Source organism: Sapajus apella, unplaced genomic scaffold (genome assembly GCF_009761245.1).
Source record: "Sapajus apella isolate SASKATOON/1434 unplaced genomic scaffold, GSC_monkey_1.0 scaffold119, whole genome shotgun sequence".
Taxonomy (NCBI): domain Eukaryota; kingdom Metazoa; phylum Chordata; class Mammalia; order Primates; family Cebidae; genus Sapajus; species Sapajus apella.
Window position 1 is genome coordinate 1299354 of NW_022437059.1, and position 27474 is coordinate 1326827.

A 27474-nucleotide genomic window follows, 5' to 3' on the forward strand; every position below is an offset into this window, starting at 1 on the left:
GCCCCTCCCGCTCTCGCCCCGCCCCTCCCGCTCTCGCCCCGCCCCTCCCGCTCTCGCTCCGCCCCTCCCGCTCTCGCTCCGCCCCTCCCGCTCTCGCTCCGCCCCCTGGGCGCTCCCCTCGCCTTGCTCTGCCCTGCGACGCCCCCTGTCGGCCCCGCGTGCTCTCTGCGGTTGCCCCTTTCCCGCGGTCCCGCCCGCGTCGCGCGGTTGTCTTGGAGAGGGACTCGTAGGCGACGCCACTGCGGGCGGGTCGGATCCGGTTCCTGGACACGGAACAGAGACCCCCTGATTCAGCCACCCCAGAGTGAGCCCCATATAGTGCGGTTCTACTTTCCCGCCCCGACGAGGGTGCCAGAGACGCTGCGGACAACACCAGCATGTCGAGCGAGCAGGGCGCCCCGGGGGCCTCGCCCAGGGCCCCGCGTCCGGGAACCCAGAAGTCGTCTGGCGTGGTGACCAAAAAGGGAGACCGCGCGGCCAAAGAGAAGCCGGGGACTGTTCTGCCTCCCGTGGGCGAGGAGGAGCCCAAAAACCCTGGTACGCTGGCGCGGGGGTTGGGGGATGGGGCCTCCAGGCTGGTCACTGCTCGACAGCTGTGGCTGAACTCACACATACCCAGGTTGAGTTTCTGAATCTCGGCTTGATACATGTTTGAATGGAACTTGATCTTAAAGAACCCACACTTTGGTTTGGGATGCTGACAAATACCAATAAGATGTGATAAGATAGAGAAGAGAGGAAGGCCCAGGGGTGAGGGCACGGGGTTGGGGGAGGGATGCCAGGAGGTGCTTTTGAGCAGAGTTTATAGATGTTCATTCATTGATTCAACAATTACTTTCCAAGTGCCAGCCACGAGGCCAGGTATGTCACAGAAGAGAACGAGAGGGACACAGCCCTGCTCCCATGGGGTTTATATCCTCTGGGAAAAGAAAACGAATAGAGGCCGGGCACGGTGGCTCAAGCCTGTAATCCCAGCACTTTGGGAGGCCGAGGCGGGTGGATCACGAGGTCAAGAGATCGAGACCATCCTGGTCAACATGGTGAAACCCCGTCTCTACTAAAAATACAAAAAATCAGCTGGGCATGGTGGCACGTGCCTGTAATCCCAGCTACTCAGGAGGCTGAGGCAGGAGAATTGCCTGAACCCAGGAGGCGGAGGTTGCTGTGAGCCGAGATCGCGCCATTGCACTCCAGCCTGGGTAACAAAAGCGAAACTCCGTCTCCAAAAAAAAAAAAAAAAAAAAGAATAGAATGGTGTAAGTAGAGGTGTGGCCCTTTTTGTTGCAAGTGATAGAACCCCAACCAAACTAAGCACAGAGGGGAAATGTATCGGAAGACTTCTTGATACAAGTCTGCTAGCTTCAACATTACTGGACAAGAACTTGCTGTCTCTGGAATTGAAGTAAAAAACTTGGGAAAAGGCTCTGCTCGCCCAGCATTTGCCAGGTGCTATCTCCTTGTCAGTGCTGGTGGGTGGGGGAAGGAATTATAAGAGCTGGGGAAAGAGGATCTTCTGGAAGGGAAGACAAGGCAGTACAGAATCCCCTACAGGTATAATGCACACACACACACACACACACACACACACACACACACACGCAGCATGGCTGCTGTATAGAAAATGGGGTGAAAGGGGCAGAGAGATGAGTCACCAGACTATTTCAACAGCGTAGTCTGGGGACAGTGGGGGTTGGGATAGGGCAGTGAGATTGGTAAGGGGTGCCTGGGTTAGGCTCCTCAGAGAAACACTTTGAAGGTAGAAGTAATAAGAGTTGGTGAAGGAATGGACAGGGTGGGGAGTGAGGGACAGAGCAAGAATGATCCTCAGGCTTCTGGACTGGGCACGATTTGGGAGGAGGTGCCGCTCATGGAGATGGGAAAGCCCGAAGGAGGTGCATATAAGGGAAGAGCTTTGGGGGGCGATGCCAGCTGGACAGCTGGACACGTGGGTCAGCAGTGCCTAGGAGAGGTCACGGGTGGAGTTGTGGCTTTGGAAGCTGCTGATGTTCTGGCACAGTTAAGTCCTGGCAATGAGAGAGACCCCTCCAGGAGGCAGGGCGTCTGTAACTAGAGAAGAGCAGAGGGCTCAGGACCCAGCCTCACAGGTTGTAGAGGACGAGGAGCTGGCAGGGGAGTCTGAGCAGCCAGCAGAGAGGGAGGAGAGAATGGGAGTGACGCCTGCACAGGACCTGGATAGGCAACATGGAGGTCACGGTGGCCTTAGCAGACACCCTGGAGTGCTGCGGCAGAGGCAGATGTGGGCTCGCTGATGGCCCATATAGAAATGAGTAGGGATTTAGAAGCAGTCCTATCTAATGGCTTCTATTTCTCAAGAAACTATGAGCTGAGACCATTAGTGAGCATGAGGAAGGGGTGTAGGAGCAGAGGAGAGCTGTGCTGTCTGACAGGTGCTCAGGTGCAGAGAACCCGTTTCCACCGCGAGGGCGGCGCTGTTCTCGCGATTTGAGAGCAGGGCTTCTCTATAGGTGCTGTCCGACCAGCCACTTCAGCATCATTTGGGAAGTTGCTAAAAATGCAAAATCATGCCGGGCGCGGTGGCTCAAGCCTGTAATCCCAGCACTTTGGGAGGCCGAGGCGGGTGTATCACGAGGTCAAGAGATCGAGACCATCCTGGTCAACATGGTGAAACCCCGTCTCTACTAAAAATACAAAACATTAGCTGGGCATGGTGGCGCGTGCCTGTAATCCCAGCTACTCGGGATGCTGAGACAGGAGAATTGCCTGAACCCAGGAGGCGGAGGTTGCTGTGAGCCGAGATCGCGCCATTGCACTCCAGCCTGGGTAACAAGAGCGAAACTCCGTCTCAAAAAAAAAAAAAAAAAAAAAACCCCGCAAAATCATCGGCCTCACCCGGGCTACAGAATCAGAATCTCCGGGAATAGGGCCCAGGAAATGGTTTTAACAGGCTCTCCAGGTGATTCTTAAAGATGTTAAAGTTTGAAAATCTCTGTTCTTGAGAAGGGAGGTATGAGTGAAGCAAGGAGGCGTGAGGGGCTCTCCCAGCAGAGGGAAGTTTGGGAGGGCTGGGAGGTGTGCAGGAGCCAGCCAGCCCAGGGGTCACTGCAACTTGGCTATGCCTTCTCCTACCTGCTTTGCCCACTTAACTGTGCACCCGGGGTCCCGCTGATGGCCAGACACAAGAGGAACATGCCTCTCACAGCTTTCCCCATGAACCCTCGAAGCTCTCTTCGTTCTGCCAGTCCCTCCATGCCCTCTGGCAGGCTCCCTATTCTGTGGAGCTCCAGGTTGTCTGGCATGTGGCAGGGCCTCCTGTCCTAACTCTAGGAACCACTTTTTAGTGGGGAGCCAGAAGGAGCAAGGATCTCTTGAAGACGCAGAGCCTCAAGCTTGCATAGCACCGCCCTCAGGATGAGATGGGGTGGGCAAGTGTGAATTAATATAACTCACACATGAGTTAATATTTCTAAAGCATTTTAGAGCTGGACATGAGGAAGTGCCATATAAACACACTGGACAGAGGAAGTGTTAAATAATAGTGTGGTTTTGCTGCACTTGGTCATTTGTGTAGGGAAGGGGTGGGAGTAGAAAGGAACTCACGTTGGGCCTGCGCGTCTCCCTCCCAGGGACCCTGAGCAGTTCCAGCAGGGAAGGAACACTTGTGACGAGGCCGGGCTGGGGACAACAAGAGAGGTGGAGGCCGGGCTGGAAGTGGAGAGCAGCGGTGGCAGTGGCTTTGAGCTGGGGGTGGGGAAGCCAGCACACAGAAGAGGCGACACCATTGTCTACCATGCACGCCCCTAGTCCCCTTTCTTCCAAGCGTTTGCAAGTTGCTAGTTCCCCGTTTTTCCAGGCATTTGCAAGTTGAACGGCTGTAAGGATGTCGGTCTGAGGAGGGGCGCCAGTCCGCGCGGGTGAACCTGAGGAGCCAGGGATGGGTGCGGCCCCTTCTCTCACGTCCCTGCCTGTCCCCGCAGAGGAGTACCAGTGCTCAGGGGTCCTCGAGATCGACTTCGCCGAGCTCTGCACGCGGTCGGGCTACACGGATTTCCCCAAAGTTGTCAACCGGCCCCGCCCTCACCCACCCTTTGTCCCCTCCGCCTCTTTGTCGGAAAAGGTCACCCCAGGTGAGTGGCAGTGGAGCTCCCCGGTGCCTACCTGGGCCGTCTCGACCATCCTCACCCTCTCTTCCCAAGCCAGGAGAATGGCAGGACGCGGGGCATGTGTGTTTGAATGGGGGGATTCGACCAGGCCGGTGAGGAGGTGGAGGAGTCTCCCGTCTTTCTTTCCAAATCCCAGCAGAGGCGCGCGTGGCCGGGGAGGCAGCGCCCGCAGGCCGGTGCCTCCCACGCCGGCGGTGCCCCCCAATCCCACCTAGCCACCTGTGGGCCGGCAGGGCGTGGGGCGCGGGGAGGCGGCTGCTCCCCTCCCTTCTCACCTCTTCCAGAAGACCCACGGCTGTCGGGGTCCTGCAGCCTTAACAGTCTGGAGAGCAAATACGTGTTCTTCCGGCCCACCATCCAGGTGGAGCTGGACCAGGAGGACAGCAAGTCCGTGAAGGAAATCTACATCCGCGGTGAGCCCGGGTCCCCCGCCCGTCCGCGCTCCCTCCCGCTCCCCCGGCGCCTCCCAGGCCTGAGGCGCCTGCCTCCTCTTGGCCCGCAGGTTGGAAGGTTGAGGAACGGATTCTGGGTATTTTCTCTAAATGCCTGCCCCCGCTCACCCAGCTACAGGCCATCAAGTGAGGGGCACTGGGGGGATGGGCAGGAGGCCCGTGTGAGAGGTGGGGCCCCTGGTGGCTTGGCGGAGAGAACCAAGGGGGTGGGAGACCCTGGGGACTGTGGGAGGTGGGGGTGGGGGATGCGGAAGGGTGTCGCTGGAAGGATGGTGTGGGAAGCGGTTTCCAGTAGGAGGGGACCTCTAGCTCTGTGTTTTTGCACTTCCCGCCCATGCCAGCTTGTGGAAGGTGGGGCTGACGGATAAGACCCTGACCACCTTCATCGACCTCCTGCATCTCTGCTCATCCACACTCAGGTCAGCAGACCCGGCGGCCCCCAGTGGCTGGACGGCCTGGCTGTGCGGGTGGTCAGAGGGGAGCAATGTGGGCATGGAAGTGGCTGACTCCTGTGGGCCTGGCTAGCATCCCTGTGAATCAGAAGCCAGCAATGTCTGTTGGATCATGATACCCCCATCAGACAAGAAGCCAGGTCCGCTTTTCTGCCCACACCAGTATCCAAAGAGCCTGACCTTCCAGGGCTCATCCTCTCCTCTGCATCAGTCCCATTACCCTCCACTCCCTCCCCAGAAGTTCTCTCTCTCCTTCATGGCTGCCTGGAGCCCTGGTCCTGTACCAGAGGCTGGTAAGACAGAGTTCATGTCCTCCAGGAACTCGCAGTCCAGCGAGGGAGAGAAAACGACACAAGAATAAGTACTGCAGGGCAATGTAGAGACTGGTGATGGAGGACTGGTTCATCGGGGGAGGGAGTCGGGCAGAGAGAAGTACCACACCACTTTATGGGGCAGGAAGACCTGGAAGACTGCCTGGAGGAGGTGGTACTGAGTTGAAGAAGGCCTGGGAGCAGGCCAGAGAGGGAATTAGGAAAGGGCATTCTTACATGGGAAGGAGCAGGAGCAAGGCATGAGGCAGGGTAACTACAGTTGTGGTTGGGAGTGTCAGCGGAGAGTCTGATTCGGCCCCGCCCCTTCTCCAGGCTCCCACAGCAGCTTGCCCTCTCTTGCTTCATGGGGGCACCCCTCCTGTGGTGGCTTACGTGTCTTCCTCCTGCGGATGGCAAGGACGCTCCTTGAGAGCAGGGACTGTGTCTTCTTCAGCTGGGGGTCCCCAGCGCTCTGTGTAGAACACCATGAAACATATTTCCTTCCATCATGGTAATTAACTAGCAGAAAACAACTATATGAATTCATCTGTAAATAATGTGTAAAAGTAAGTCCTCACAACATAAAAAAATTAAACTGAATGTAACTGAGTTTACATCACAGATGAGGCAGCCTGAAAGGTTGAACAAAATAAGAAATCGTGAGAGCAAATTTTTACGTAGAGAAATTTCTGGCCATTAGTTCAATTTTTGCTGTGACTTAGAACAGAACCGCCTTTCTCACAGCACTGTTAGAGAAGCCACTGCCATGTGGAGGGTTATGTCATAGTTATCTATTGCGTGTGACAAATTAACCCCGAGATTCAGTGGCTTAAAAGAACGCACATGTGTGATCTCACAGCTGCTGTGAGATGACCTGGGGGTGGGCTGGCTGAGTGCGCTGGCCCAGGGTTTGAGGTTGCCGTACAGCTGCCGGCTGGGACTGCAGTTAACCTCAAGGACCAACTGCAGTGGTGAATCTACGTCCAGACTCGCGTGTGTGGCTGCCTGGGCCTCTCCACAGGCTGGCTGAGTGTCCTTACCACGTGGCAGCTGGCCATCTGAGAGAGTGCCAGGGAGCACTCAAGACGGAAGCCACGGCCTTCGTAGCCTAAACCTGGAAGTGCTGGAAGTGCTGTCCCATCTCTTCTGCTATGTTCTGTTCATTAGAAGTGAGTCACTTCTTTTTTATTCCTTTTTTTTTTTTTTTTTTTTTTTTGGTAGAGAAGAGTCTTGCTTTATTGCCCAGGCTGGAGTGCAGTGGCACAATCTTGGCTCACTGCAATCTCTGCCTCCTGGGTTAAAGTGATTTCTCTGCCTCAGCCTCTCAAGTAGCTGGGATTACAGGCACGCACCACCACACCCTGCTATTTTTTTTTTTTTTTTTTGTACTTTTAGTAGAGACGGGGCTGTTGGCCAGGCTGGTCTCTAACTCCTGAGCTCATGCAATCCATCCTCCTCAGCCTCCCAAAGTGCTGGGATTACAGGTGTGAGCCACCATGCCCAGCCAGAAGTGAGTCACTTCTAATGTGAAGTCCACACTCAAGGGGAAAGGATGACACAGGGGCATGAGTTCTAGGAGTGGGGACCACCGAAGGCCGTCTTAGAGGCCACCCTGCCACAGATGCCAGCTTTGTGGAGCAGCCCCTTCAGATGGCCACACCTCTGAATTTTTAGTCTGGGGAATTGTCACGTATATTTTCTATATTGGGGGGCAATCCTTCAGCTGTTTCCTAGCTGCTTCCCAGAGACCCACAATTCCTCCCTTACCTGGCCTCAGTGGTACCTTCTGGTTCTCAGATCTCCCCTGCCCTCAGGAAGGTGTCTCTGGAGGGGAACCCACTGCCGGAGCAGTCCTATCACAAGCTCATGGCCTTGGACAGCACGTGAGACTCCCAGCCCGCACCCCCTTCCTCTGGGCCTGTCTTGAAATCCCAAGGCATTTTTAGTCCCCAGCCTTCCTTGTCCCCCTACCATCCCGGCAAGGGCCCTGGATTCTTGCCCCTACATCCTCAGACCAGACGGCTCCTCAAGCCGTCAAGCCCCCCAAATTCCGGCTGACGCGCTGCACAGTTTCCAGCGACCCACATTCTCCCTCTGGCTGCCCAGGATCGCGCACTTGTCTCTGCGGAACAACAACATCGATGACCGCGGGGCGCAACTCCTGGGCCAGGCGCTGTCCACGCTGCACAGCTGCAACCGGACCCTCGTCTCACTCAACCTGGGCTTCAACCACATCGGGGACGAGGGCGCGGGCTACATCGCGGACGTGAGTGTGCAGGGGGGAGAGACCCGCTGGGAGCAGGGAGGGCTCGGGTGGCTCACGCCTCCCTGACCACCCTTAGGGCCTCCGGCTGAACCGTTCCCTGCTCTGGCTGTCCCTGGCCCACAACCGCATCCAGGACAAGGGCGCCCTGAAGCTGGCGGAGGTGGGTATGCCGACCAGGTGGGTCCGGGACCAGGACTGGCCAGGGGGAGCCGACCCTGACTCCCCTGGCGTCCGACCTCGGGGCGCCCGCCTTCCGCAGGTCCTGCGACCCTTCGAGCTGACGCACACCGAGGTCGTGGAGCGCCGGCGCCTCCTGCTGGAGAAAGGGACGCAGGAGCGCTCGCAATCGGTGAGGAACCCCCAGGACCCGGGACCAGTGGAGAGGCCCTCTAACCCTCGAGCCCACTTCCCAAGTCCGCTGCTTTTCAGCAAACTGGCCATCCGGTTAAATCTCCATCCTCTGTCGTGACTGTCTTTCCCTCCGACTTCTGCACAAACGTTTGCCAAGCCCCTGCTGGGCAGGCTCTAATTGCAGAACCACCCTGTGGGCAGTAGAGTGTATTGGTTAAGAGACAGGACACTAGATTTAGACCATCTGGACCTGAAGTCCGGCTTATCCATATCCTAGCTTGTGACCTTGGGCATGTTACTAAACTTCTTAGCTTCTTTTTTTTTTTTTTTTCTTGGGACGGAGTTTCGCTCTTGTTACCCAGGCTGGAGTGCAATGGCGCGATCTCGGCTCACGGCAACCTCCGCCTCCCGGGTTCAGGCAATTCTCCTGCCTCAGCCTCCTGAGTCGCTGGGATTATAGGCACACGCCACCATGCCCAGCTAATTTTTTGTATTTTTAGTAGAGACGGGGTTTCACCATGTTGGCCAGGATGGTCTCGATCTCTTGACCTCGTGATCCACCCGCCTCGGCCTCCCACAGTGCTGAGATTACAGGCTTGAGCCACCGCGCCCGGCCGATTTTTGGATTTTTTAATAGAGATGGGGTTTCGCTGTGTTGACCAGGCTGGTCTCGAACTCCTGGTCTCAAGTGATCCGGCCCCTCTTGGCCTCCCAAAGTGTTGGGATTACAGGCATAAACCACTGTGCCGCGCCTGTTACTTAACTTCTCCTTGCTTCAGTTTTTTCATCTGTAAGTGGGGATAACTGTACCTATTTCATGACTGTTGAGAGGATTTAATGACTTAATTCCTGCAATCCATTTAAAATAGCACCTGGCACTTAGCTCAATAAAAGTTAGCTGCTATTTTCCCACCTCAGTATGAGAGTCTGAGATCCTGCCTCACCCTTCATCTCACCCCCATCCAGGTCCCTCTGCTATTTCTATTTCTTCCGCAAAGCATCTCACGCCAGAGGAGTCCATTACAAATTATTTTAGCATTTAGGCAGGGAGGTGGGTGGGAGGGTGCTGTCAGCTCCACTGCTCCCCAGGTATGGGTACAGCTACCTTTCATGCTCCCGTTGAGGAAGCGGCTCTGGCTTCTTCCTCCCTTCCTTCCCCTTTGTGAGCACAGCCCTCCTCCTCGAGACACGGGGACTCCAAAACAGACCGTGAGAAGGGTCAGATAGTAGGGATCAGCAACAGCACATTGTTGGACAAGACAGACAAGACGCAGCCAGTGAAAACCCCTAAGGGCCTGGGCAAGAAAAAGGAGAAATCATGGGTAGGTGTGCAATGGGACAGAGCCTGGGTGCTGGATGGACAGCAGAGGGGGCTTCCACCACGTGCAGAGGCGGTGGAGGGAAGAAGGCCACATGGGCCTTTGAATTCCCCCTAAGGCCTCGGGTCCTAACCTGCTCCTTCCCTCACCACTGCCCATCCCCTCCGGAGGCGGGACTTGAACTTCTCTTCTCACATTCTCCACAGGAATTGACCAAGAAAGAGGAGAAGTCAGGGGCTGGGCAGTCGCCCACACAAGGAACCCCTAAGAAAGAAGATGCCACAAAGGCAGGCAAGGGGAGTAAGTGCAGGCGCCTCCTCCTTCCCACATGGAGGAGGAAAGAGTGCTGGGCAGGGTGCAGGAGGCTGTTCTGGGCCTGGGCGTGCCTGCCTGGAGCTCACCTCACCATGTCACTCTGGGCCTGATTTCCTTCTCACAGTGGGATGATGTGGGGAGCCTCGTCTGCCTGGATGTCCTGAGCCACTGTTCTCCACATCCCCTTTGTCGGAGCTGGTGCTCTGTGGCTCTGTCTTCAAAGAACCCACTCACCTAGCTGGGGTCCCCCTCCAGTCATTTCTTTTTTCTTTTTCTTCTCTTGTCTTTCTTTTTTTTTGAGATGGAGTCTCACTCTGTCACCCAGGCTGGAGTGCGGAGGTGTGATCTTGGCTCACTGCAGTCTCTGCCTCCTGGGTTCAAGCAATTCTCCTGTCCCAGCCTACTGTAGCTGGGATTACAGGCATGCACCACCATGCCCTGCTAACTTTTGTATTTTTAGTAGAGGTGGGGTTTCACCATGTTGGCCAGGCTGGCTGAGAACTCCTGACCTCAGGTGATCCTCCCACTTTCGCCTCCCAAATTGCTGGTATTACAGTTGTGAGCTACCACGCCCAGCCCTCTCCAGCCATTTCTACTGCACCCAAAACCATGGTTGGGGGGTGTCTTTGCCTCACCTAGCCTGTTCTCTCTGGGGAGGGAGCCTGGGTGGTATCAGAAATGTGCACTGTGCATTCTGGCTCCTCTTCTGGCCCCAGAGGTAACCATCCCTGAGCAGAAGCCAAGCAGGATAAAAGGGATCAAGATCGGGAGCAGAGAGAAGCGCAGCATCCTCCCGGAGTCGGAGGTAAGCTGCCGGGAGGAATGGAGGCAAAGGGCACACCCCTTGGATCCCAGCCCCTCCTGGAACGTGGTCTCCAGCCCCATGCTGTGGCAGCAGCCATTTACCTTCCAATTTGTCTTTCAGTCCTGTCCCAACCTCACTTGAACCTGCTCCCATCTCACCCTGGGCTTCCGTGGGAATCATGGGAGCAGGTCCCTTCTGCTTTTCCTTGCCTGTTAATAGCCCACACTTCGGATCCACTGTCTCAACTCAGCCAGGCTGCTCCCCTAGAGGCCCTCAGTTCATCACACCATCTCCGTCACTTGCTTGGACAGTTGCATGGGAACAAAGCACCCTCTTTTTTGCCCCTCTCGGCAGCTCTCTGGGGAAGTTGGGCATTTTTATAGTCATGGCACCGCCCCATGCTTCCCTGTGCATGGGTCCTTCTTCAGACCCTCTCTCTTTTGCCCCTGGATCTTCTCTGCCCCCTTTCAACTTCGACCACCTTGCTCCTTGCTTTGGAAATCTTCCTGGGCTGTCTCCAGTGCTTCCTGCTGTCCCCCCAGCCCTCGGTTCTGTCAGCTGCCTGAGGGTCTGCCTCTCTGTATTTTTCTCTTCCATCAGAAGACCCCCTGCACATCCTAGGCAGGGAAGGGGCCTCTGCTTTCAGGAGTCTTCTCTGGCACCCAAGACAAAATCTTACAAAAAAGGCCCTTCAGAGGGCGGAAGAGGGTGGGGTTGCCTTTCAATTCCCATTTTTCGTCTCTGCTTCTGTCTCGATCAGGCTGTTGATTGTCACTAGGACTATTGCACTTTCTTTTCATCCTGCTGTCTTTGTCACTTCCCTCCGATCCATTCTCCTTATTGCTTTAGGTGTTGGGAAACAGTAACACCTGAATGCCACATACTGTTTCATGCCTCCAGAACAAAAGAAAGCACCTGCTTTCTTTGCCTAGAACACCCTTCCCATCTTCATCTGACAATATCATGTGCATCCACATTTCAGCTCACCGCCCTCCTCAGCCAGGAGACCCCTCCTGGCCTGGCCTAGGTATCCCTTTTCCGGCTCCCACAGTGCCCTGAGCTTACCTCTGTTAGCGGTCACTCTAGACCACATTACTGTTTCACTTTCTGGCTCCCCCATACAAAGGAGCTTCTTGAGGGTATGGGTTATTTATTTTTGTATCCCCAGCACCTAGGACAAAGCCTGGAGTATAGCCGGCAGTCAAAACATGTATGTTGAATGAATGAATGGATGATGGCCTGTTGACCAGCTCCTCCGCTGTCTGCTGCAATTAGTATTCTGCTTTAGCAGCTGGTTGTTGAGGCTACTGAGGTGATCAACCCTCTCCTGGAGCCGGTGGAGCACCGAGCTGGGAAAGTTTTCATGCCTGGGAACAAGGTCCTTTTGCACCTCAACCTCCTCCGTATGTCTGCCAACCTCCCCTGTCTTTCTGCCATGAGGCGCTGTCCTGTCTGAGGGTGCCTGTCCTGACTCCATGGAGCAGACCTGGTCCTCCCATCTTTGGGCTACATGTCCCCCAAGGCTCTCTTGCACAGGACTTGGGGAGCCAGGGGAAGTGCCGAGTCTGGGAGGAGACTGAGGACAGGCGATGAGTAATGAGGGGAGTTAGAGAGATGGGGAATGGGAGAGGGAAGAAGAGGAAAGAGTGAGGGACAGTTAGAGAATTACAGGAGAGCTGGGTGAAGGGCCAGGTCAGGGAAGGGTGGGCCACGGCCAGTGAGTCTGGAGTGGGGAGCTGGGCTGCTGGATGTTTCTGGTGTGTCAGGTGCCAGAGAGGCCTGTTAAGAGATCACCTCTCTGCATCTTCCACCAGGGAACCACATCACAGAGGTGGGGCTGGAGGGCTTCCTCGCCACGGTGCAGCACCAGGTGCAGTTCTCCAAGGCCAAGAGTGTGTCCAAGGGTCCAGTGGGGCTGCTGTGGCTGTCCCTGGCTGTGAGTCCCTTTCTCTCTCCTGCCAAAGGAGAGCTTGCCCCTATCAGCTGTCACACTCCACAGCTATTGCAGGAGGGTCTCTCTCCCCGTTTTCAAGGAAGGTCTGTAGCTTCTCTGCTTCTTTTAAAAAAAATCACAAGAAAACCTCCACTCCTATTGCTGAAAGATCAACAGTGTTAATCACTTTTTCTGCATGTCTCCCAGCCCTTAACCCACCCTGCCCCAGGACCATTTTTTTTTTTTTTCTCCCAGAGGACCAATCTTCATTCTCCTTGTCAGATGTCAGCCTTCCTTTTCCTCTTTTCAGAAAAATTGCTTCGCTCCACAATGTCCTGCGTATGCCAAGATCCAGGAACTGATGTTGCCAAGGGACCCCATTAAGGTCAAGCTCAGGGAGGATGAGGCCATGGCTTTCTTCTCCTAGCCCCTCCCACCTGCTTGTCTCTGAGCCACAGAAGCACCTCCTGTCCCTGTGTGGACTGACCTCCCTGGGGGAGCTCTCAGACCAATAACAAAGTCTGTTGCTATTCTCTTCCTTGATGTTGTCTGAAAACTTCTTCCAGAACTACTTAGAACATTTGGATTTTGTGTGTCTGTCAAAGCTACATAGCCAGGAATGGCTGAAAAGTGATGGTCTGCATTACAGTTCTGCTGGGGATGATCTCAGCTCCCTGGCCTCAGCTAGCCAGGAGCGTTGCCTTTCTGCCTCCTGGGGGCTAGATCTTCCTTGCTCTGGCAATAGCCATTCCCCTACTGTGCTCCCTAGGGGACATGCATTATGCCAGGGTTTGCATTCAGAAAGATTTGGGATAGGGGTTAGTAACTGACACGCACAGGCTTGGGAGGGGGAGTGGAAACAGGAGTAGGTAAAGCAGAGGAACGGAGCACACAGGCTCCACACCCGCTCCCCTCTGCCTCCCTGCCTGGCTGGCCCAGGTGTCTGACTGGTTTGGAGGAGCAGTAAAGGGCTCAGGTGAAGAGAATGAACAAAGGCCTGACAGGCCACTTTGGAGAGGGTGCTAAACTCTCAATGTCTACACAGCAAAGGCCAAGCATTGAACATGAACCCTAATAACATTGCCTGCAGAAGTCAGCAATCTGAAACCAGAGGTGTGAGGTTCCCGAGCCAAGTCAGGGGCCCCAAACCCTTACCCTTCAGTGTTGCCTCCGCTGAGGTCCCCTACCAGTGCCCAGAGAGCACAGGACTGGCTTCTGAGGAGCCTACCTATAACCTACAGGAGTGTCTGAGAAGGCGCAGATCAACAAGGACCAGCCTCCCTTCCTCACTTCTGATTCAACCTGTTCCACATTCTCTAGTCCCACTTCCCTCATTCCATTGCCTCTGCCTACCTAGAATTCCCTTGTCCTGCCATCTTACTATGTGGCTCAGTGGCACCTGGGCCTGTCTCCTGTCTCTGAGTGCCTGGAGCCCTCCTGGTCTCACTGCCTCAGCTATCTCTTCTGCAGCTAACTGCGGAGCGAGCTTCTCCAGGGAAAACCCATCATTTCTTTGAATTCCCAACACTGAACACATTGGGGTGCTGGATGATGGCCAGTCACCCCAGCTTCTGCAGGGAACCCTGCCATGTCCTCTAGAACTTTGGTGACGCCTTCAGCCCATATCCTTATCCCCACCCTTCACCAGTAATGACTCCTGTATCAGTTCTGATGCCCAACTAGACTGTACTCTAATGAGGACACAGCCGAGGATTGTAAGAGGTACAGGAGTCAGGGTATTGGATATTCAGGGGTGAAAGAGAATTTGTCACTGGAATCCAACCCTGAATGCCGGGAGACAGAGGTGATACGGCTACAGTCTTGGTGATGTGGCTCTGTCTGTGGGATGTGGATGGGTGATGACAGTGAGGAACTGGCTGGGCCTGAGGGAACCCTCCTGCTTAGGTTCGGCTTTTAAAGTACTGAAGCTCACTGAGGGCAGCTCATGAGACCTCTTGACTCGGGGTCCACTAGCTCCTTTATATATATATATATACACGTATGTGTGTCGTGTGTGTGTGTGTGTAACTGAGTTCAGTGTTTTGTCATGTTTTCTCCATGGGGGTTGTATAACTTCAGTTTGCCCAGCCCCCAGTTCAGTGAGTGCACATCTGAAGCTCTGGGAGGGAAGAGGCAAGATCGGGGTCTGGGGGTGGAAGGGCTCCCTCTGGATCCCACTATCCAACCCTAACCAGTCTTATAGGGAACATACACTGAATCTTTTATCATGGCGATTCCAAGAAACACACACACACCACCATTGAAGAATATTTAACTTTTCTTAAAAAAAAATCTTAACCATGAAAGGAAGAAAATAAAAGAGTATACATCATCTTAACAGCAAAACAGTCATTTCCATATCTATATTTTATATATTATATATATATATTTATATATATATATGTATATATACACCTAGCACAGTGTGTATATTCTATTCATCAGGGAGTTGGTGAGGACGTGGTGATGGGGCTGACGCTGCGGCGGCCCCTTGGATGGTCCTGGGTGAATTCAGGGACCCTCTCCCCACCTCCTGGGGCCCAGTCTTTAGCTCCGTACCTGCTTCACTGGTTTTCTACAGGGACAGGGTGGGGAAGAGGGGACATAGGTGGGGCGAGAAACTCCCATGGTCCCATCTTGCGAAGATGAGGAGCCCAGGGAGGGAGGGAGCAGCTCGGCAGCAAGCTGTGGAGGGCAGGCTCCGGAGCCAGGTGGGACAGGGAGCTAGACCTTCCCACTCACAGGGACAGGGACGCTCAGGCCTGGCTCCCCGTTTAGGCCTGATTCTGGGGCTGGGTTAACTGGGAGTTACAAGTGAACCCTCTCTTCCCTTAGCAGCTCCTTCCATAACTGTCTCCAGCACTCCAGGAACAGGAACGAAAAAGGTCAAAGTTATTTACAATAGCAAAGATGCACATACAATACATACATATTTATAGGACCAAAGTGACAACGGGCGGGGAGGCACCCACCTCCGCCTGGGGTCTTGTGGAGAGAGGGGAGGAAGAAAGTGCATTTACACAGGAGCCTCCTCCTCTCACCTGCGTGTCTGAGGGCAGCGCCCGTCCAGGCGTGCACATGTACGCGTATGTGTGGGTGAGGGCAGCCATGGTGAGTGGGGGCCTTTCAGATGCAGTCAGCATGCTTAGGAGACACCAGGCCTTAGAGGGTCGGGCTGAGGGAGGGAAAAGACACTGAAACTTGACTCCGATCTGAGCAGACCAAGCAACATGCGGGTCTCCTCCCAGGCCTTGGCTGGATCCTAGTTTCCCCAACTGCCTCCTCCACAGCGAGAAGAGTTAGGATCCCCCAACCCTGGGTCTGGTCTCAGGCCAGTCCCTGAAGGAGGAGTGGGGACGCAGAGGATTTGGTGTTTTGCATGGTTAAGGTCCTGGTGAGGCGGCTGCGTCTGCTGCGCTCTCTTCCAGGGGGGTGTCAGAGCCTGTAGGAGGAAGATGAAGGTGAGGCACTGGCCAGCCTGAGGCCACCACTTCCACATGTTTTGTCTCGAAAGTGTTCAGCTCATGCTCCTTCAGCACCTTCCCTCTCCTCCAGAAACCCTAGTTTCTTGTAAGGCTGGAAAAGGGCTACCTACCAAACTCCACTTGTATCAGCCCCGAAAGCCCTTAGGTCAAGTAGGTATGTGCCAAGTCTTCCTGAGTTACAACATAGCCTGGATCACCCAGTATGGTTCTGAACCATTTAATCAGCATGAGTCTCAGGCCAGCACTGCGGTGTGCACCTGCAATCCCAGCTGCTTCAGATCACTTGGGCCCAGGAGTTTGAGACCAGTGTAACATAGCGAGCCCTTATCTCAAATATTATATATAAACACACACACACACACACACACACACACACACACACACACACACACACACACACACACACACAAAATGAAAATAATTTAAAAAAGGAAAAAAGGTCTTGGATGTGAGACCAGGCTCCTCCTGGTTTGTTACCTCCATAGCACAAGGAATAAGAACGCTCAATTCTAAGCTCCCCATTTTGCGGGGAAGCGTCTGTGGGGTCCCTCTCTGAAGCTGAGGAAATGAATTCATTTCACTCAAGGGCAAACCAGACTCTCAGAACCACCATTTCTTACTGCTTGGCAATGCATCCTCACAAGTTGGAGGACTTCTCCCTCACAGTAGGTGCCAAGAGGGACCTGGCTTCACTCACCATCCTCAGGGCAGGGCCCCAGTTCATGGCTGTTCCTGGAGTCAGAAGCCAGGGGCTCCTTAGCGGGAGGTGAGAGGGAGCCATCTGTCCATCGAGCTGCTTCTGTGTGGAAACTGCCCACAGGCGTGGTGCCACCAGATGACTCTCCCCCAAGGGACTTGAGCAGCTCTCTGTGGGCCAGCTCCATGTCCTGGAAGAGTCGGCGGGGAAATGTCTGCTCAAGTCCTTCTATTCCTAAGGCCCCTGGGGAAGGGGTCACACTCTGATCTGTGCTGGGCCTTGGGGAAGGGGGTGTGATTTAAGGGTGGCTGGGTGGGCTGGGGGAAGATCCCTGGGCCAGGACAGGATCTAGGGCTCATGAGGAATGGTTTTGGGGTGACGGACTGAAGTCTTGCAGGGACAAGTCCTGTTTCCCTCACCTTGAGCCTGTTGAGCTTGAGGGTGAGCTGCTCGATGGTACGGAAGATCATGGCCACGTCCCTGAGGGCCAGGCTTGGCGGAGAGCGGCTGGGGCGTCTTGGATCTCCATTGCCTCCCTGCAGCTGAGGCTGAGGCTCTATCTGCCCTGCAGGGAGGCTCTCAGGCTGAGGGGGGCTCATGGGGGCCCCTGAAAGGTCGGTGCTTGAGTCCAGGGGTCCTGCTGGCATGCTGACATAAAAGCAGTTCCCTGTCCCCACAAGAAGAGAAAAGCGATCAGGAGGCACACAGAGAAGTTGGAGCTATCCTCCCGCTCTTGTGGGGTCCCCAGCCGCCTGACAGTGCAGGCCAGTCAGCCCTCTCCAGGCGAACTCGGAGCAGGTGAGCCTTGCTCACTGTCTGCCAGCCCCCTAAAAGCCCTGCTCCCCAGTCTTTCTAGATGATACTTTGCTCAGTCTGGCCCCAACCTGGGGGAGATGCTGAGCAGTGAACTTAAGGGAGAAGTGTGGGGCTGTAGTGTTTCATTTGGGGAAACGGGAGTGGCTCCCCCTCCTTGAGTAAACAGATCAGGGGCTGGTTTCAGGCTCTTCTGAAAGGAGCAGCGAGCAGCCCTCTCACCCTGCCTGACTCTGCTCTGCATGAACTGCAGCCCTGCCCTACTCCTCCGCCATCCATACCACGAGCCTCTGGAGGTCCCTCGACCCAACTAAGGGGTGTCAGAGACAGCTGGAGGAAAGATTTGGAGGGTTCCTGACAGGCAGGAAGCTCAGAGAACCACCGCAGAACCTGGGAGGCCATATGAGCTGCTTTCCACAGTGACACTGGAGTGGCGTCTGGGGTGGGGAAGCTGCTCCAGCATCAGGTGAAGGACACTGGGCTCCCGGCACCAGGCCAGCCTTCCCTGCCCCTCTCACAAGTGCACACAGGTGTTTATCCCTGCTGCTCTGAACAGGAGCCTGGACAGGTGGCTTCTTAAGGCTCAACGGACAGCACAGGGCCCGTCCGCGTCCGTAGGTCCACATCTTCCTCCTCCCCTTTCCAGGCAGCTGGTGGGTGTGTGTGTGACCGCGGGCAGGGGTCCGGCTCTGCCCTCAGGTCCCACACGCCAGTCCTGGCCTGTCTTTGGCTCCGAGGAGAAAGTTATTACCCGTAGCCTTTGTTCCGCTTTCCACTTCAGGCGGCTCAGGCTGTGACTGGCCACTCTCTGGTAGTGCAGGGACAACCTTGCTGCCTGCCACCTCAGCTGCACCGACACCACCACCACCAGGAAGAGGAGAGACCGAAAGACAAGGAAAGGGAAGGGAGAGCGAGCAGGAAGGAGAGAGGGCAGGAGGTGGGGGCAGGGGGAGGAGAAAACGGGAAGAACAAGGTGAACACAAGATCATAAACGATGACATCCCAGGCAGCGCAGAGAACTTTCCACCAATTCACCGAGAGAGAGAAGGAAGGTCAGTTCCCAGAAACCCAGGAGACAGGTAGGCCTCCGGCAGATGGAATGAAAATGCTACTGGAAGGGAGGCAGAGCGGAGCCCCAGGGGAGGGCAGGAAGCTCCTGCCGCAAGACCCCTAGTGTGGAACCCTGCCCCATGCGTGCCCCAGGCTTTGTTCTGCCTTTCTTGCCGCCCTCTCAGACTAGCCCACTCTTCCCGGGGTGGGGACCTTCCTCCCTGGGCTCACTGCTCGGGCTGGGCAAACCTGTCTGCCTCCCTGCGAGCTTGTCTCAAGGCCGCCCATGGTGCTCCCCAACCTGGGCTGCCTTCCTGTTGCCTGTTCACTCCCCAGACCCCTCACTCGCCAGGTGTCTTCCCAGCCTTGTCCTCCACGCCCTCCAGTCCCAGCTGCCACCTGTTGCCCTCAGTGCTGTCACGTGGCGTGAGGGGCTGCGTGCCCCCACCCTGTCTGTCCAGGGCTGAGGCTCCTGGGAAGGGCGGCTCTTTTCCCCGGGACCAGGAGCTCAGTGAGGAGCGCTAACAGAGACTGGTTCTGGCAGTTGGTTTGTGCCAGGCAGAAAGAAATGTCCTATGTGTTACAAAATGAAGTTGAGCGATGATTCAAAATTTTCTCTAAAGCCACGCAGATATTAAGTGGCAGAGCTAAGCTCCGAATCTCCACTGTCCAACTCCAAAGCCTGCCTGATATCGGCGTGTCTCCTTCTTCCAGGACCCAGCGTAGGTCTCTGCTCACACGACACCCAGGGGGAATACAGGGAAGGAAGCCGCTGTTCCAAAGACTTATCTCACCTAGCAAGGGTGCTTTTCCCCCCACTGGACATGCCTATGTATTTTACCTTTTCTCACAACTTTGTAACCTCCTGCTGCCTCTGTGCTTGAAACCTCTTCAGCCGGATTCCTATCCAGTTCTGGAGATTCCCATATCCCAGAATTTCTGGTCCTTGGGGGTAGATCTTCCAGAGAACAGAGAGCCATGTCCTCCTGCTCTGGCCGTTCCCCCTCCAGCCCTGGAAGCTGGGTGTTGTCCCCTTCACCCCCAGGGAGGGCTTGCCCTGGGGAGCCTGGGTCCCAGGGGTGAGAGGTGACGCTGATGATGGAAGGTGTGGGTGTCACGTCGTCCTCGGGCTCCTGGGCAGCCTGAGTTTCCATGGTGTGACCTGGCAGCAGGCTCCACAGGATCAGGCGGCGCAGGTTCTCCACTGGAGGGGAAACGGGTGATGTCTTCCCAGCATGGGACTACACACCATGTCAGAAGGATCGCTGTGTTGCCCCACTGACCCCACCCAAGGTGGTGACCTCAGGCACAGGTGGAGCTGGAGGGCTTTGGCCAACTAGCTGGTGGGGGTTGGCTGGGCAATGACATTTGTCTCTGCATCCACCTTTCCTCAAGCACACCAGGGAGAACCTTTGGGAAGGTGGAGGGTGCAGGTACCTGTCAGTTTACATAGGCTGTGCGACTGGGGACCAGAGGCTGATGCCAGGGCCTTCAGGCACTCACCATCTTCCAGAGCGGAATCAGCGAGGCCTTCCATGAACAGAGGGCCTGGGAAGGCCAGGTGGATGGGGTTCCTTGTCCTGACGCCCCGGTTCTCTCCATCCAGGGATGTGGAAGGGCAAGGCAGGACACCCAGTTCCTCCTCCTCCGCACTGCCCTCCTGCTCAGGGTCCTCTAGCAGGACCGGGTGCTTCCCTTGGACCCTCTGCTGGGGCCCAGTACCTGCTTTGGATGAGAGAACACTGCCAGGCAGGGAAAGGGAGAGGGCACATAAGGGAGAGCCCATGCGCAGCTTTGGAGCTGAGGGGCTGGGAACACTGGTTCATGCTACAGTTGGTCACTGGACACTTCCTTTGGCTGGCACTGTCCCAGGCTCTAGGCATATAACAGTAAGCAAAACAAAAAGATCCCTGCCCGTGCTGAGCATACATTCCAGTGGAGGGACATACAAAAATAAGACACTTCAGTCAGTCATGCAGTTTGTTAGAAGGCGGTACTTCCACGGGAAAGAAGAAAACAACGGAGCAGGGCATGGGGGCTGGGCAGTGCTGGCGTTAAACAGATTGGGTGAAGGGGGCACTGGAACAAAGACGCGAAGCAGGTGTGGCGTTAGGAGGAAGAGCATTCTAAGCAGAAGGAAACAACAGGGACCCAGCCAGGAAGCCTGAGATTTCTCCTGAAACCCAAGACCCCAGGTTACTTCACACACAAGCTCTCAATGAGAATGCTGTCCCCTCTACCAATCCCATCACGGTTAGTGCATCTGAAGCCCTTTGAGCTCCCCGGCCCCCCATGTTTCCCATTCTTGTAGCTGCAGCACGCATCTCTCTCCCCAGCAGTAATCCCTGGCGGGAGGATGCAGGGGACCCCGCCAGGCTGCTCCTCTTCTTCCACGGCTGATGCCATCACCCAGACAGGCTGGGTGGGAATCTCTGGTCAGGTGAGTGAGCTCACACTTGTCTAAGTCTATTCAGTCTGCTCTCCTTCCTCCTCCAGACTGTCTTCCACCGTTTCTTCTCTACTCTTCATCAAAACCTCACACCCCGGGCCCTGATGGCCTCTCCCATCACCCCCATACTCACACCCAACCTGTGCTGGCTCCCACTGCACAGTTCAGGGCCCTTACCTCCAGGCAGCTCCTCAGGTTCAGGTTCACCATGGAAAACGTCTGAGTCATCCAGTTCTACCCTGAAGGAGGAAACCAACCCAGGGTGAGATGTCATGAGATTCCATCCTGGACTTCTGTGTTAGAATGGGCGATGGAGTAGGATCTGAGGACGGTGTGGGCCTCCTCACCTGGCTGGTTTGCATGGCAACCCGGTGAGGAGGGGGGCTGCTGGCTGAGCTTCTCTGGTCCCCTGCTCTATACCCCCATCACCCTACTTCAGGCTCAGGCTCTATTACAGCCAGGTGGCAGGCTGTAGGGGAGCAGACAGGGACAGGAAGCAGGGACAGGGGGCATGTTTCTCCATCTGCCAGCACTTGTAGCTGTCTGCTCCCTGCTAGCATTTCCCTGTTGTGGCTGTCCACCCCTGGGGTGAAGGGCTTAGACGCAGCAGGAAACGGGCGGTTTGGAGTGGAGAGAGTGTAGGGTCTGGAGAGCTAAGCACTGCACCTGCTGGGTGTAGATCCCTGGTGGGCTGGCTCCTGGGGCCCTGGGGGTGGAGGATGGACAGGCATTGGGGCAGCTCCGGGGTGCCTGGTGGCATGCCGCACGGCCTCTTCTAAGAGCTCCATCCATCTGTTGCTCGGCAGGAACAGAGAGGACTGTAGTGAGAGCAAGACCATGGCACACACCACCCCTGTGCTGAGCCCACTGCTTCCGGGCTTCCACATCCTTCTTCAGGCCCTAAGGACCCTCTGCCTGGCAGGTGCCCACCTCCCTGTACAGTCCTCCCTGGCTGCTCCCTTGGGGTTGTATTACTTGCAGCTACCAAATCCTGAACACCAACCCTCTGTTACGCTCTGTGCAAAGCATTCTGTTTTCTCTCTAAAGTAATTCTCTAACAGGGAGCATTAGCCACATTTTACAAATGAAAACCCTGGAGGTGGGAAACGGGTTGACTCGACCTGCCTCCTTCCACTGTACCACGCCACCTCTGGCGGTTGCTCTCAGATAACATGGGCTGGGTGGGAGGCAAATGCCTGAGGAGGATGCATGAATCTAATTCACCTGTTGGTGAAGGGAGTAGGGCAGGAAGCAGAGAAGCAGCAGCGGCTGTGGCTGGAAGACTGCCAGCTCATTCTCCCAGAGGCAGGCCTGGTGACCAGGTCAGTGGTTACGACCCCTCCCAGCTTCTCTTCTTCTGACCTACCTCCCACTTCCCTTCCCAACTCCCTGTCCAGGGACTGCTCTGGGGCCCAGCCCTGGCCTTGCTGTCCACCGTCCTCATACACACCACCCTGGTCCCAAGGGGACTGCAGTTACGGATGACCCCTCAATCAAGTCTCACGTGTTCTTGTCTGATGACGTCAATGCAACCAGCTCATAGATCTGGGGTGGGCCCAGCTTGGAGGTGCAGATGATGAAGAAGGCCCGTTTATCTGCGTGAGGAAAGGAAGGTAGAAGGGCCTGTACTAGGGACGGCAGGTGTGACTGCAGCCTGAGCCAGGGTGACAGAGTGGGACTCAAAGCCCTGACCCTCAGTGAGGATGAAGAGTGCCGCATGAGACAGAGGTGGGTCATCGGGACCACTTGGAACCCACTTACACAAGGGACAGAGGAAATTCCAGGACCCCTAATGTCATCTTTCACAGCCACCGCCATTCCTTTCATGCTCTAATAATAGCGATGGCTGACGTGTGTGTGGTGCTTAGGACTGACAAAATGTTTTTTTTTTTTCTTGAGACAGAGTCTTGCTCTGTCGCTCAGGCTGGAGTGCAGTGGCAAGATCTTGGCTCACTGCAACCTCCACCTCCTGGGTTCAAGCGATTCTCCTGCCTCAGCCTCCCAAGTAGCTGGGATTACAGGCACCTGCCGCCATGCCTGGTTAATTTTTGTTGTTTTAGTAGAGATGGGGTTTCACCCTGTTGGCTAGGCTGGTCTTGAACTCATGACCTCAAGTGATCTGCCTGCCTCGGCCTCCCAAAGTGCTGGGTTTGCAGGCGTGAGCTGCTGAGCCTGGCCAGGAGTTTATAAAACTTTTTCATACCCGTCATCCCTTTTGATGCCCCCAAGAGGTAGGGTAGGTATCACTCCTTTCTCACAGATGAAGGAAGTGAGCCCAGAGAATTTGGTTGCTTGACTCCTGCTCCAGAGCCCTTTCTCACACACATGGCACTTCTCACTGAAATGCCTTTGTCCAGTGGACCCAGCTCTGTACCGTAGGTACTAACATCTAACATCTTTTGGAACCAAGCTCTGCCCAAGTCATTCTTGCAGCAGAAAGGTGTGTCCTACTCATGCTGCCTAATCCCATTCTTCCCAGTCCTGCTCAGACACTCTTACCCCATCCTTGGTGTGCACATCCCAACCGAACCAGCACTGTGCTGTAGGACTGCTGACCGCCCCTGCGCGAGGCTGTCTAGTTTCCTCTTGGTCCCCCCGCAACCCGCATCCTACCCCACTCTGTCCTCCTGCTTGTGCTGGGTCAGGACAGGAGAAAAGGAACACAGGTGGACAGGTAGGTCCTGCAAAGGCCCCAGACTGGCCTTGCCTCACCCAGTGCTCGCTGGACACGAGTAACAGAGATCACGGTCCTCGAGCCCGAGGCCAGCCTGGACCATCTCCCCAGGTACCTGTGGCCACAGAGCGGATGAGCACGGCATTCAGCTTGAGCACGGGGCTGAAGGTCTGCTTGCTGTCTGAGGAGCCCACGGCAGTCTTGCTGTGGCACTTCAGCAGTAGCTTCTCGTCCTGTTTCTGCAGCAGCACTAGGAGGTCCTCCAGCAGCAGCACGTGAAGGTCTGGAGGGGTATGGTTGGGGGGAGGTGTTCCCTGGTCCCACTCATCCCTCATGAGCCTCAGGCTCTTGGAGACTCTAGAAAGCCCTGGGAGTCTGGTGACCCCATTTCTCTCTCTGATTACTCCTTTCCCATGTCCCAAGATGTCACCTCAAATCATGTTTCAATGCTTGGGAAACAGAGAGAAGAGCCCAGGGAGGCCCACCCACTGTAGGTTCCCGCTCAGTCCCAGTGCCCCGGCACATACCCAAGGTCTTATCCTTGCTGATCCTCCAGGTCAGGGGCCCTTCATGAATCATTTTTCTGGTTGTAAGATCCAGGCTCTGTTAATGAGACACCATTCATTCATTCATTCATTCAAGTATTTGGGAACCTACTGTGTGCCAGACATTGTGCTAAGGTGTTGGGAATTGGTGAATAAGAAACAGTCCTTGCCCTTACTCTCTTGTGGGGGATGAAGACAAGCAAAAAGGTAACTGTGAAGTCATATGTCATGTGCCAGCTGGGAGGTATACTGATGGCTCTGACTTTGGGTCTCCCACCTGCCCCTACCATGTGCCAGCTACGGTCCTAAAAAGACCACACACTGCTTTTCCCGGCCATGCCTCCAGCTCCGCTCCCTCCCAGAGGACCTCCACCTTACCTCCAGTTCTACCCCGTCCCCTGCTCTCTCAGGCTGAGTTCCAACATCTAGTCTTTCCTGAGTGGGGCTGTCTGCCTTGTCCATCTAGGGACGGGGTGACAATAACAGGGTATGTGTCTTCTGGGGCTCCATCGTGCCACCCTGTCTGGTCTGCGTCTCCTACCTCTAAGACTCTCCAAGCCCTGGCCAGAGTTCTGCTCCTAAGGGTACACAACAAGTGTGAGGGATTGGCTGTGCTGTAACCTCCGCCTCCTACCTTGAACTCTGCTGCCAGGGGGTTGCTGGCCCTCTCCAGGGCGGTGGCATCCAGGCGTTTCTGGTAGCCCTCTAAACGGTGGCGGTTCTCTGTTTGTTTCACTGCCTCATTCACATACTTGAGAATCTCCCGGCACTGGTCCCGGGCCCGGCAGAGCTTCTCATGCTCAGAGGTGCCACCTACGAAACAGGACAGAGGAGATGGTTGGGGCTGCTGCCTGAGAAGTCTATCACAGCGTCAGCTGTTATCTGCCTGAATCCATCCATGGCAACTGGCTTGCTTCAAACCAGCAGGCGTGGGTGGGCAGAGGTGAGCCACTCTTGCCTCACATGGGAACCTCAAGTGATAAGGGTAACTTTTACTGAGCATCACCGGGTCTCAGATAGACCACTGCTTTGATAGCTCTTGGGAATTCCTGCCTCTACCACAGCCAGCTCTACAGAGGCAGGGGACAGACTGTGGGAATGGTCACGATAATGCCTCCAGAAAGCCCGTTCAAATCAGGCTGGGGTTCCTGACAATTCTCTGTCCTGATTCCAATGTCTGAAATTTGGGGGTAGTAAAAGATGCCCAGGACCCCAGGGAGAGTGACAAGCTGAGGCTAGACCCCCTTGTTCAGTCTCGCCCCCTGCTCCTCTAGGGTTACCATGTAGGCTGTGTCTTTTGTGCACTGCAGGGGGCATGAATGGGGATAAAGTCCAGCCCCATTCAACCAGAGGGACCCAGGTGCCCTTGAGTGCCAGCCTGTGCCAAGCACCGGATGCTTTCCCTGGATTTACACAAAGGCTCCACACAGGTGGGCCTCTGGTAGTGGCCCTTACTCCTCCTGCTGTTGAATACCTTATATTTTCCAAAGGACATTTATAATCATTTTCTTCTGACATGCCCCACAACAGGACAAGGATGAAAACACCAAAGGCCACAAGGCACAGTGACTTGCTAAGGCTACAAAGCAGTGCCAGAATGAGGGTCTGGCAGGAGGCCTGCTGCCTGTGGTGCGAGCCCCTCCCCAGGCCTACCCTCTGTATGCTTGATGATGCTCTCCAGCAGCAGCGGGTACTTGGTGAGCCGCTGCATCTCGGAGATGATGAGGTCTCTCAGCTGCAGCCGCCGGCACTGAGGGTGGCTCTCAGCCTCCTAGACAGCAGGAGACCCAGAAGGGAGGAGATGTCAACGTGGCTGGGAGCTGGCTTATGGCCTCAGGGCCAAGATGGGTGTGAACATGAGAAACAGGTCCTAACCCCAGATGGGTCACTCAGAAATGGTAGTGGCAGCTTCTTCCTTAAAGGTGTAGAGAAGAGTTGGTGGTAGCAGGGAGACACCAACCCAAGGAAGGGATACGGTCAAAACAGAAGGGCAGGTATACTGCTGCCACTCTACAGACAAGGAAACTGAGATCCACCTCAGTGCACACAGGTGCTGGTGGGTAAGCCAGGCCTCTGACTGCTAATCCAGGATTCTTTTCAACAAACAGCCATCTCTTTGTCTAGAGTGAGTCAGTGCTTTTGAGGAGCTCATGCGGAAGGATGGAGGGAGTTGCTGTAGAGAGGAAGGGTGTGGCCAGAAGGAGAGATCAGGAGACTCTTGGTGACCTTGATGGAGATGAAGGAAGGCTGAGGCATGGGTGAGACGTACCTGCATGAAGAGCTGGAATCGGCTCTCCTTGCGCTGCTTGGTCTTGATTAGCTCCAGGGCTATTGACTGATAGGAACAGAACTGTGCAGCCACCTGCTGGAGTTCCTCTCGGGCAGGGCCATCGAACTAAAGAGGCAGAATGGACACAGGACCAGGCATCACATCCCTGCCTGGGACCGGTCCCCTGCCTATCCCTTCCTTTGCCAAATTCTCTGGCCTTGGGAAACGAGACCCTGCCTTCCCCAATCTCCTTGCCGAGAGGGAAAAGTTTGGAGCTATACCCGGGCCAGCATGAGGTCACTGATCTCTTTGATGATGGGGCCTTCCTCCCGGAGCTTCTTCATGGCTTCACACCAGGAATCTAGGGTGAGAAGAGAACAACTAGAAATGCCTGGGGTTGAGCTCAATTGCCAGAACCTTTCTGACGGAAAGAAATGAATCTCTGACATCAGTGCCATGGGGAGGGTCTGGAAACCATTTTACTTTCAGGTGAACTCCAGTGCTGGTTTCAGGCTATCCACAGACCTTTTTCTCACCAGGGATTGGTCGGGGGTTATCTACTCAGGGAGGTCCTGGCAGGTGGGCCAAAGTGGAACAGGAAGCTAAAGGGCAGCAGAGGGGGAGTCTGGAGGGGCACCGGCTCCTTACTGTGAATCTCTATGAGTTCAGGCAGGTTCGGAAAGAGTCGGGCCAGCTCCTCCCTGGGCATCAGGTTCTCCTTCTTCATTCGCTGGTAGAAGATCAGGTCCAGGACACGAAGTGTGCGCAGGTGGGAGGCTTCAGTCACAAACAGCTCTGAGTGGTGGTTGTGACAAGGAGGGTAGAAAGCCAGGGAGAAAATAGATCAGCGAGTATCTAGAGTCTCGGGCCTGGCCCCTCCACCACTCTACTTTTGGGGGAATTGAAGTGCTGATTTTAGATCATACAACAACTTTTCTCTCACCCCAAGGGCCAAAACTGAGGGGGACCTTACAGCAACAGGCAACGTGGAGTTGCTCCAGCCCACAGGGGCCCCCCACCCTATTTGCCTCTTTCCCACCCTTGTGTCTTAGGCATTCTGGACCTATTCCTACGTGTGTGAGCAGAGCTGTGGGCAGTCGTCCCCAGGTGTGTGAGCAGAGCTGCGGGCAGTGGTCCCCAGGTGTG

General features: G+C 55.4%; 2 protein-coding genes across 21 annotated transcripts in view; one reads left to right on the forward strand and one right to left on the reverse strand.

Annotated features, from left to right (window-relative positions):
- The first annotated feature begins 182 nt into the window (after positions 1 to 182).
- Positions 183 to 12889, forward strand: LRRC71 (leucine rich repeat containing 71). 8 transcript variants are annotated; one of them, XM_032260704.1, is made up of 16 exons: positions 183 to 537; positions 3957 to 4106; positions 4427 to 4555; positions 4645 to 4720; positions 4936 to 5013; positions 7172 to 7240; positions 7464 to 7623; positions 7700 to 7783; positions 7883 to 7972; positions 9147 to 9296; positions 9500 to 9593; positions 10325 to 10413; positions 11582 to 11623; positions 11702 to 11816; positions 12228 to 12349; positions 12657 to 12889. In XM_032260704.1, exons 1-16 carry the CDS (start codon positions 378 to 380, stop codon positions 12771 to 12773), a joined length of 1725 nt encoding a protein of 574 aa, XP_032116595.1. In that variant the 5' UTR covers positions 183 to 377; the 3' UTR covers positions 12774 to 12889. The 8 variants fall into 8 exon arrangements, with proteins under 8 accessions (XP_032116595.1, XP_032116599.1, XP_032116596.1 ...); XM_032260708.1 differs by having other exon boundaries at positions 11702 to 11791; XM_032260705.1 differs by having other exon boundaries at positions 11705 to 11816.
- A 1717-nt stretch (positions 12890 to 14606) lies between these two features.
- The window catches only part of ARHGEF11 (Rho guanine nucleotide exchange factor 11), a 110297-nt gene continuing 97429 nt past the window's right edge, over positions 14607 to 27474 (reverse strand). For 8 of the 13 annotated variants that reach the window (XM_032260699.1, XM_032260697.1, XM_032260695.1 and 5 more), the window contains 16 exons: positions 26977 to 27123; positions 26610 to 26689; positions 26329 to 26454; positions 25713 to 25830; positions 24694 to 24872; positions 24042 to 24117; positions 23630 to 23797; positions 22345 to 22435; positions 21507 to 21632; positions 21018 to 21079; positions 19895 to 20116; positions 19233 to 19595; positions 18093 to 18188; positions 16948 to 17195; positions 16529 to 16718; positions 14607 to 15788 (listed from right to left, as the gene is read on the reverse strand). In XM_032260699.1, coding sequence (XP_032116590.1) covers positions 15730 to 15788; positions 16529 to 16718; positions 16948 to 17195; positions 18093 to 18188; positions 19233 to 19595; positions 19895 to 20116; positions 21018 to 21079; positions 21507 to 21632; positions 22345 to 22435; positions 23630 to 23797; positions 24042 to 24117; positions 24694 to 24872; positions 25713 to 25830; positions 26329 to 26454; positions 26610 to 26689; positions 26977 to 27123 — 2351 coding nt within the window. In that variant the 3' untranslated portion in view covers positions 14607 to 15729. The remainder of the gene's footprint in view (positions 15789 to 16528; positions 16719 to 16947; positions 17196 to 18092; positions 18189 to 19232; positions 19596 to 19894; positions 20117 to 21017; positions 21080 to 21506; positions 21633 to 22344; positions 22436 to 23629; positions 23798 to 24041; positions 24118 to 24693; positions 24873 to 25712; positions 25831 to 26328; positions 26455 to 26609; positions 26690 to 26976; positions 27124 to 27474) is intronic. The other 5 variants (XM_032260703.1, XM_032260700.1, XM_032260702.1 and 2 more) reach the window with 1 other exon arrangement.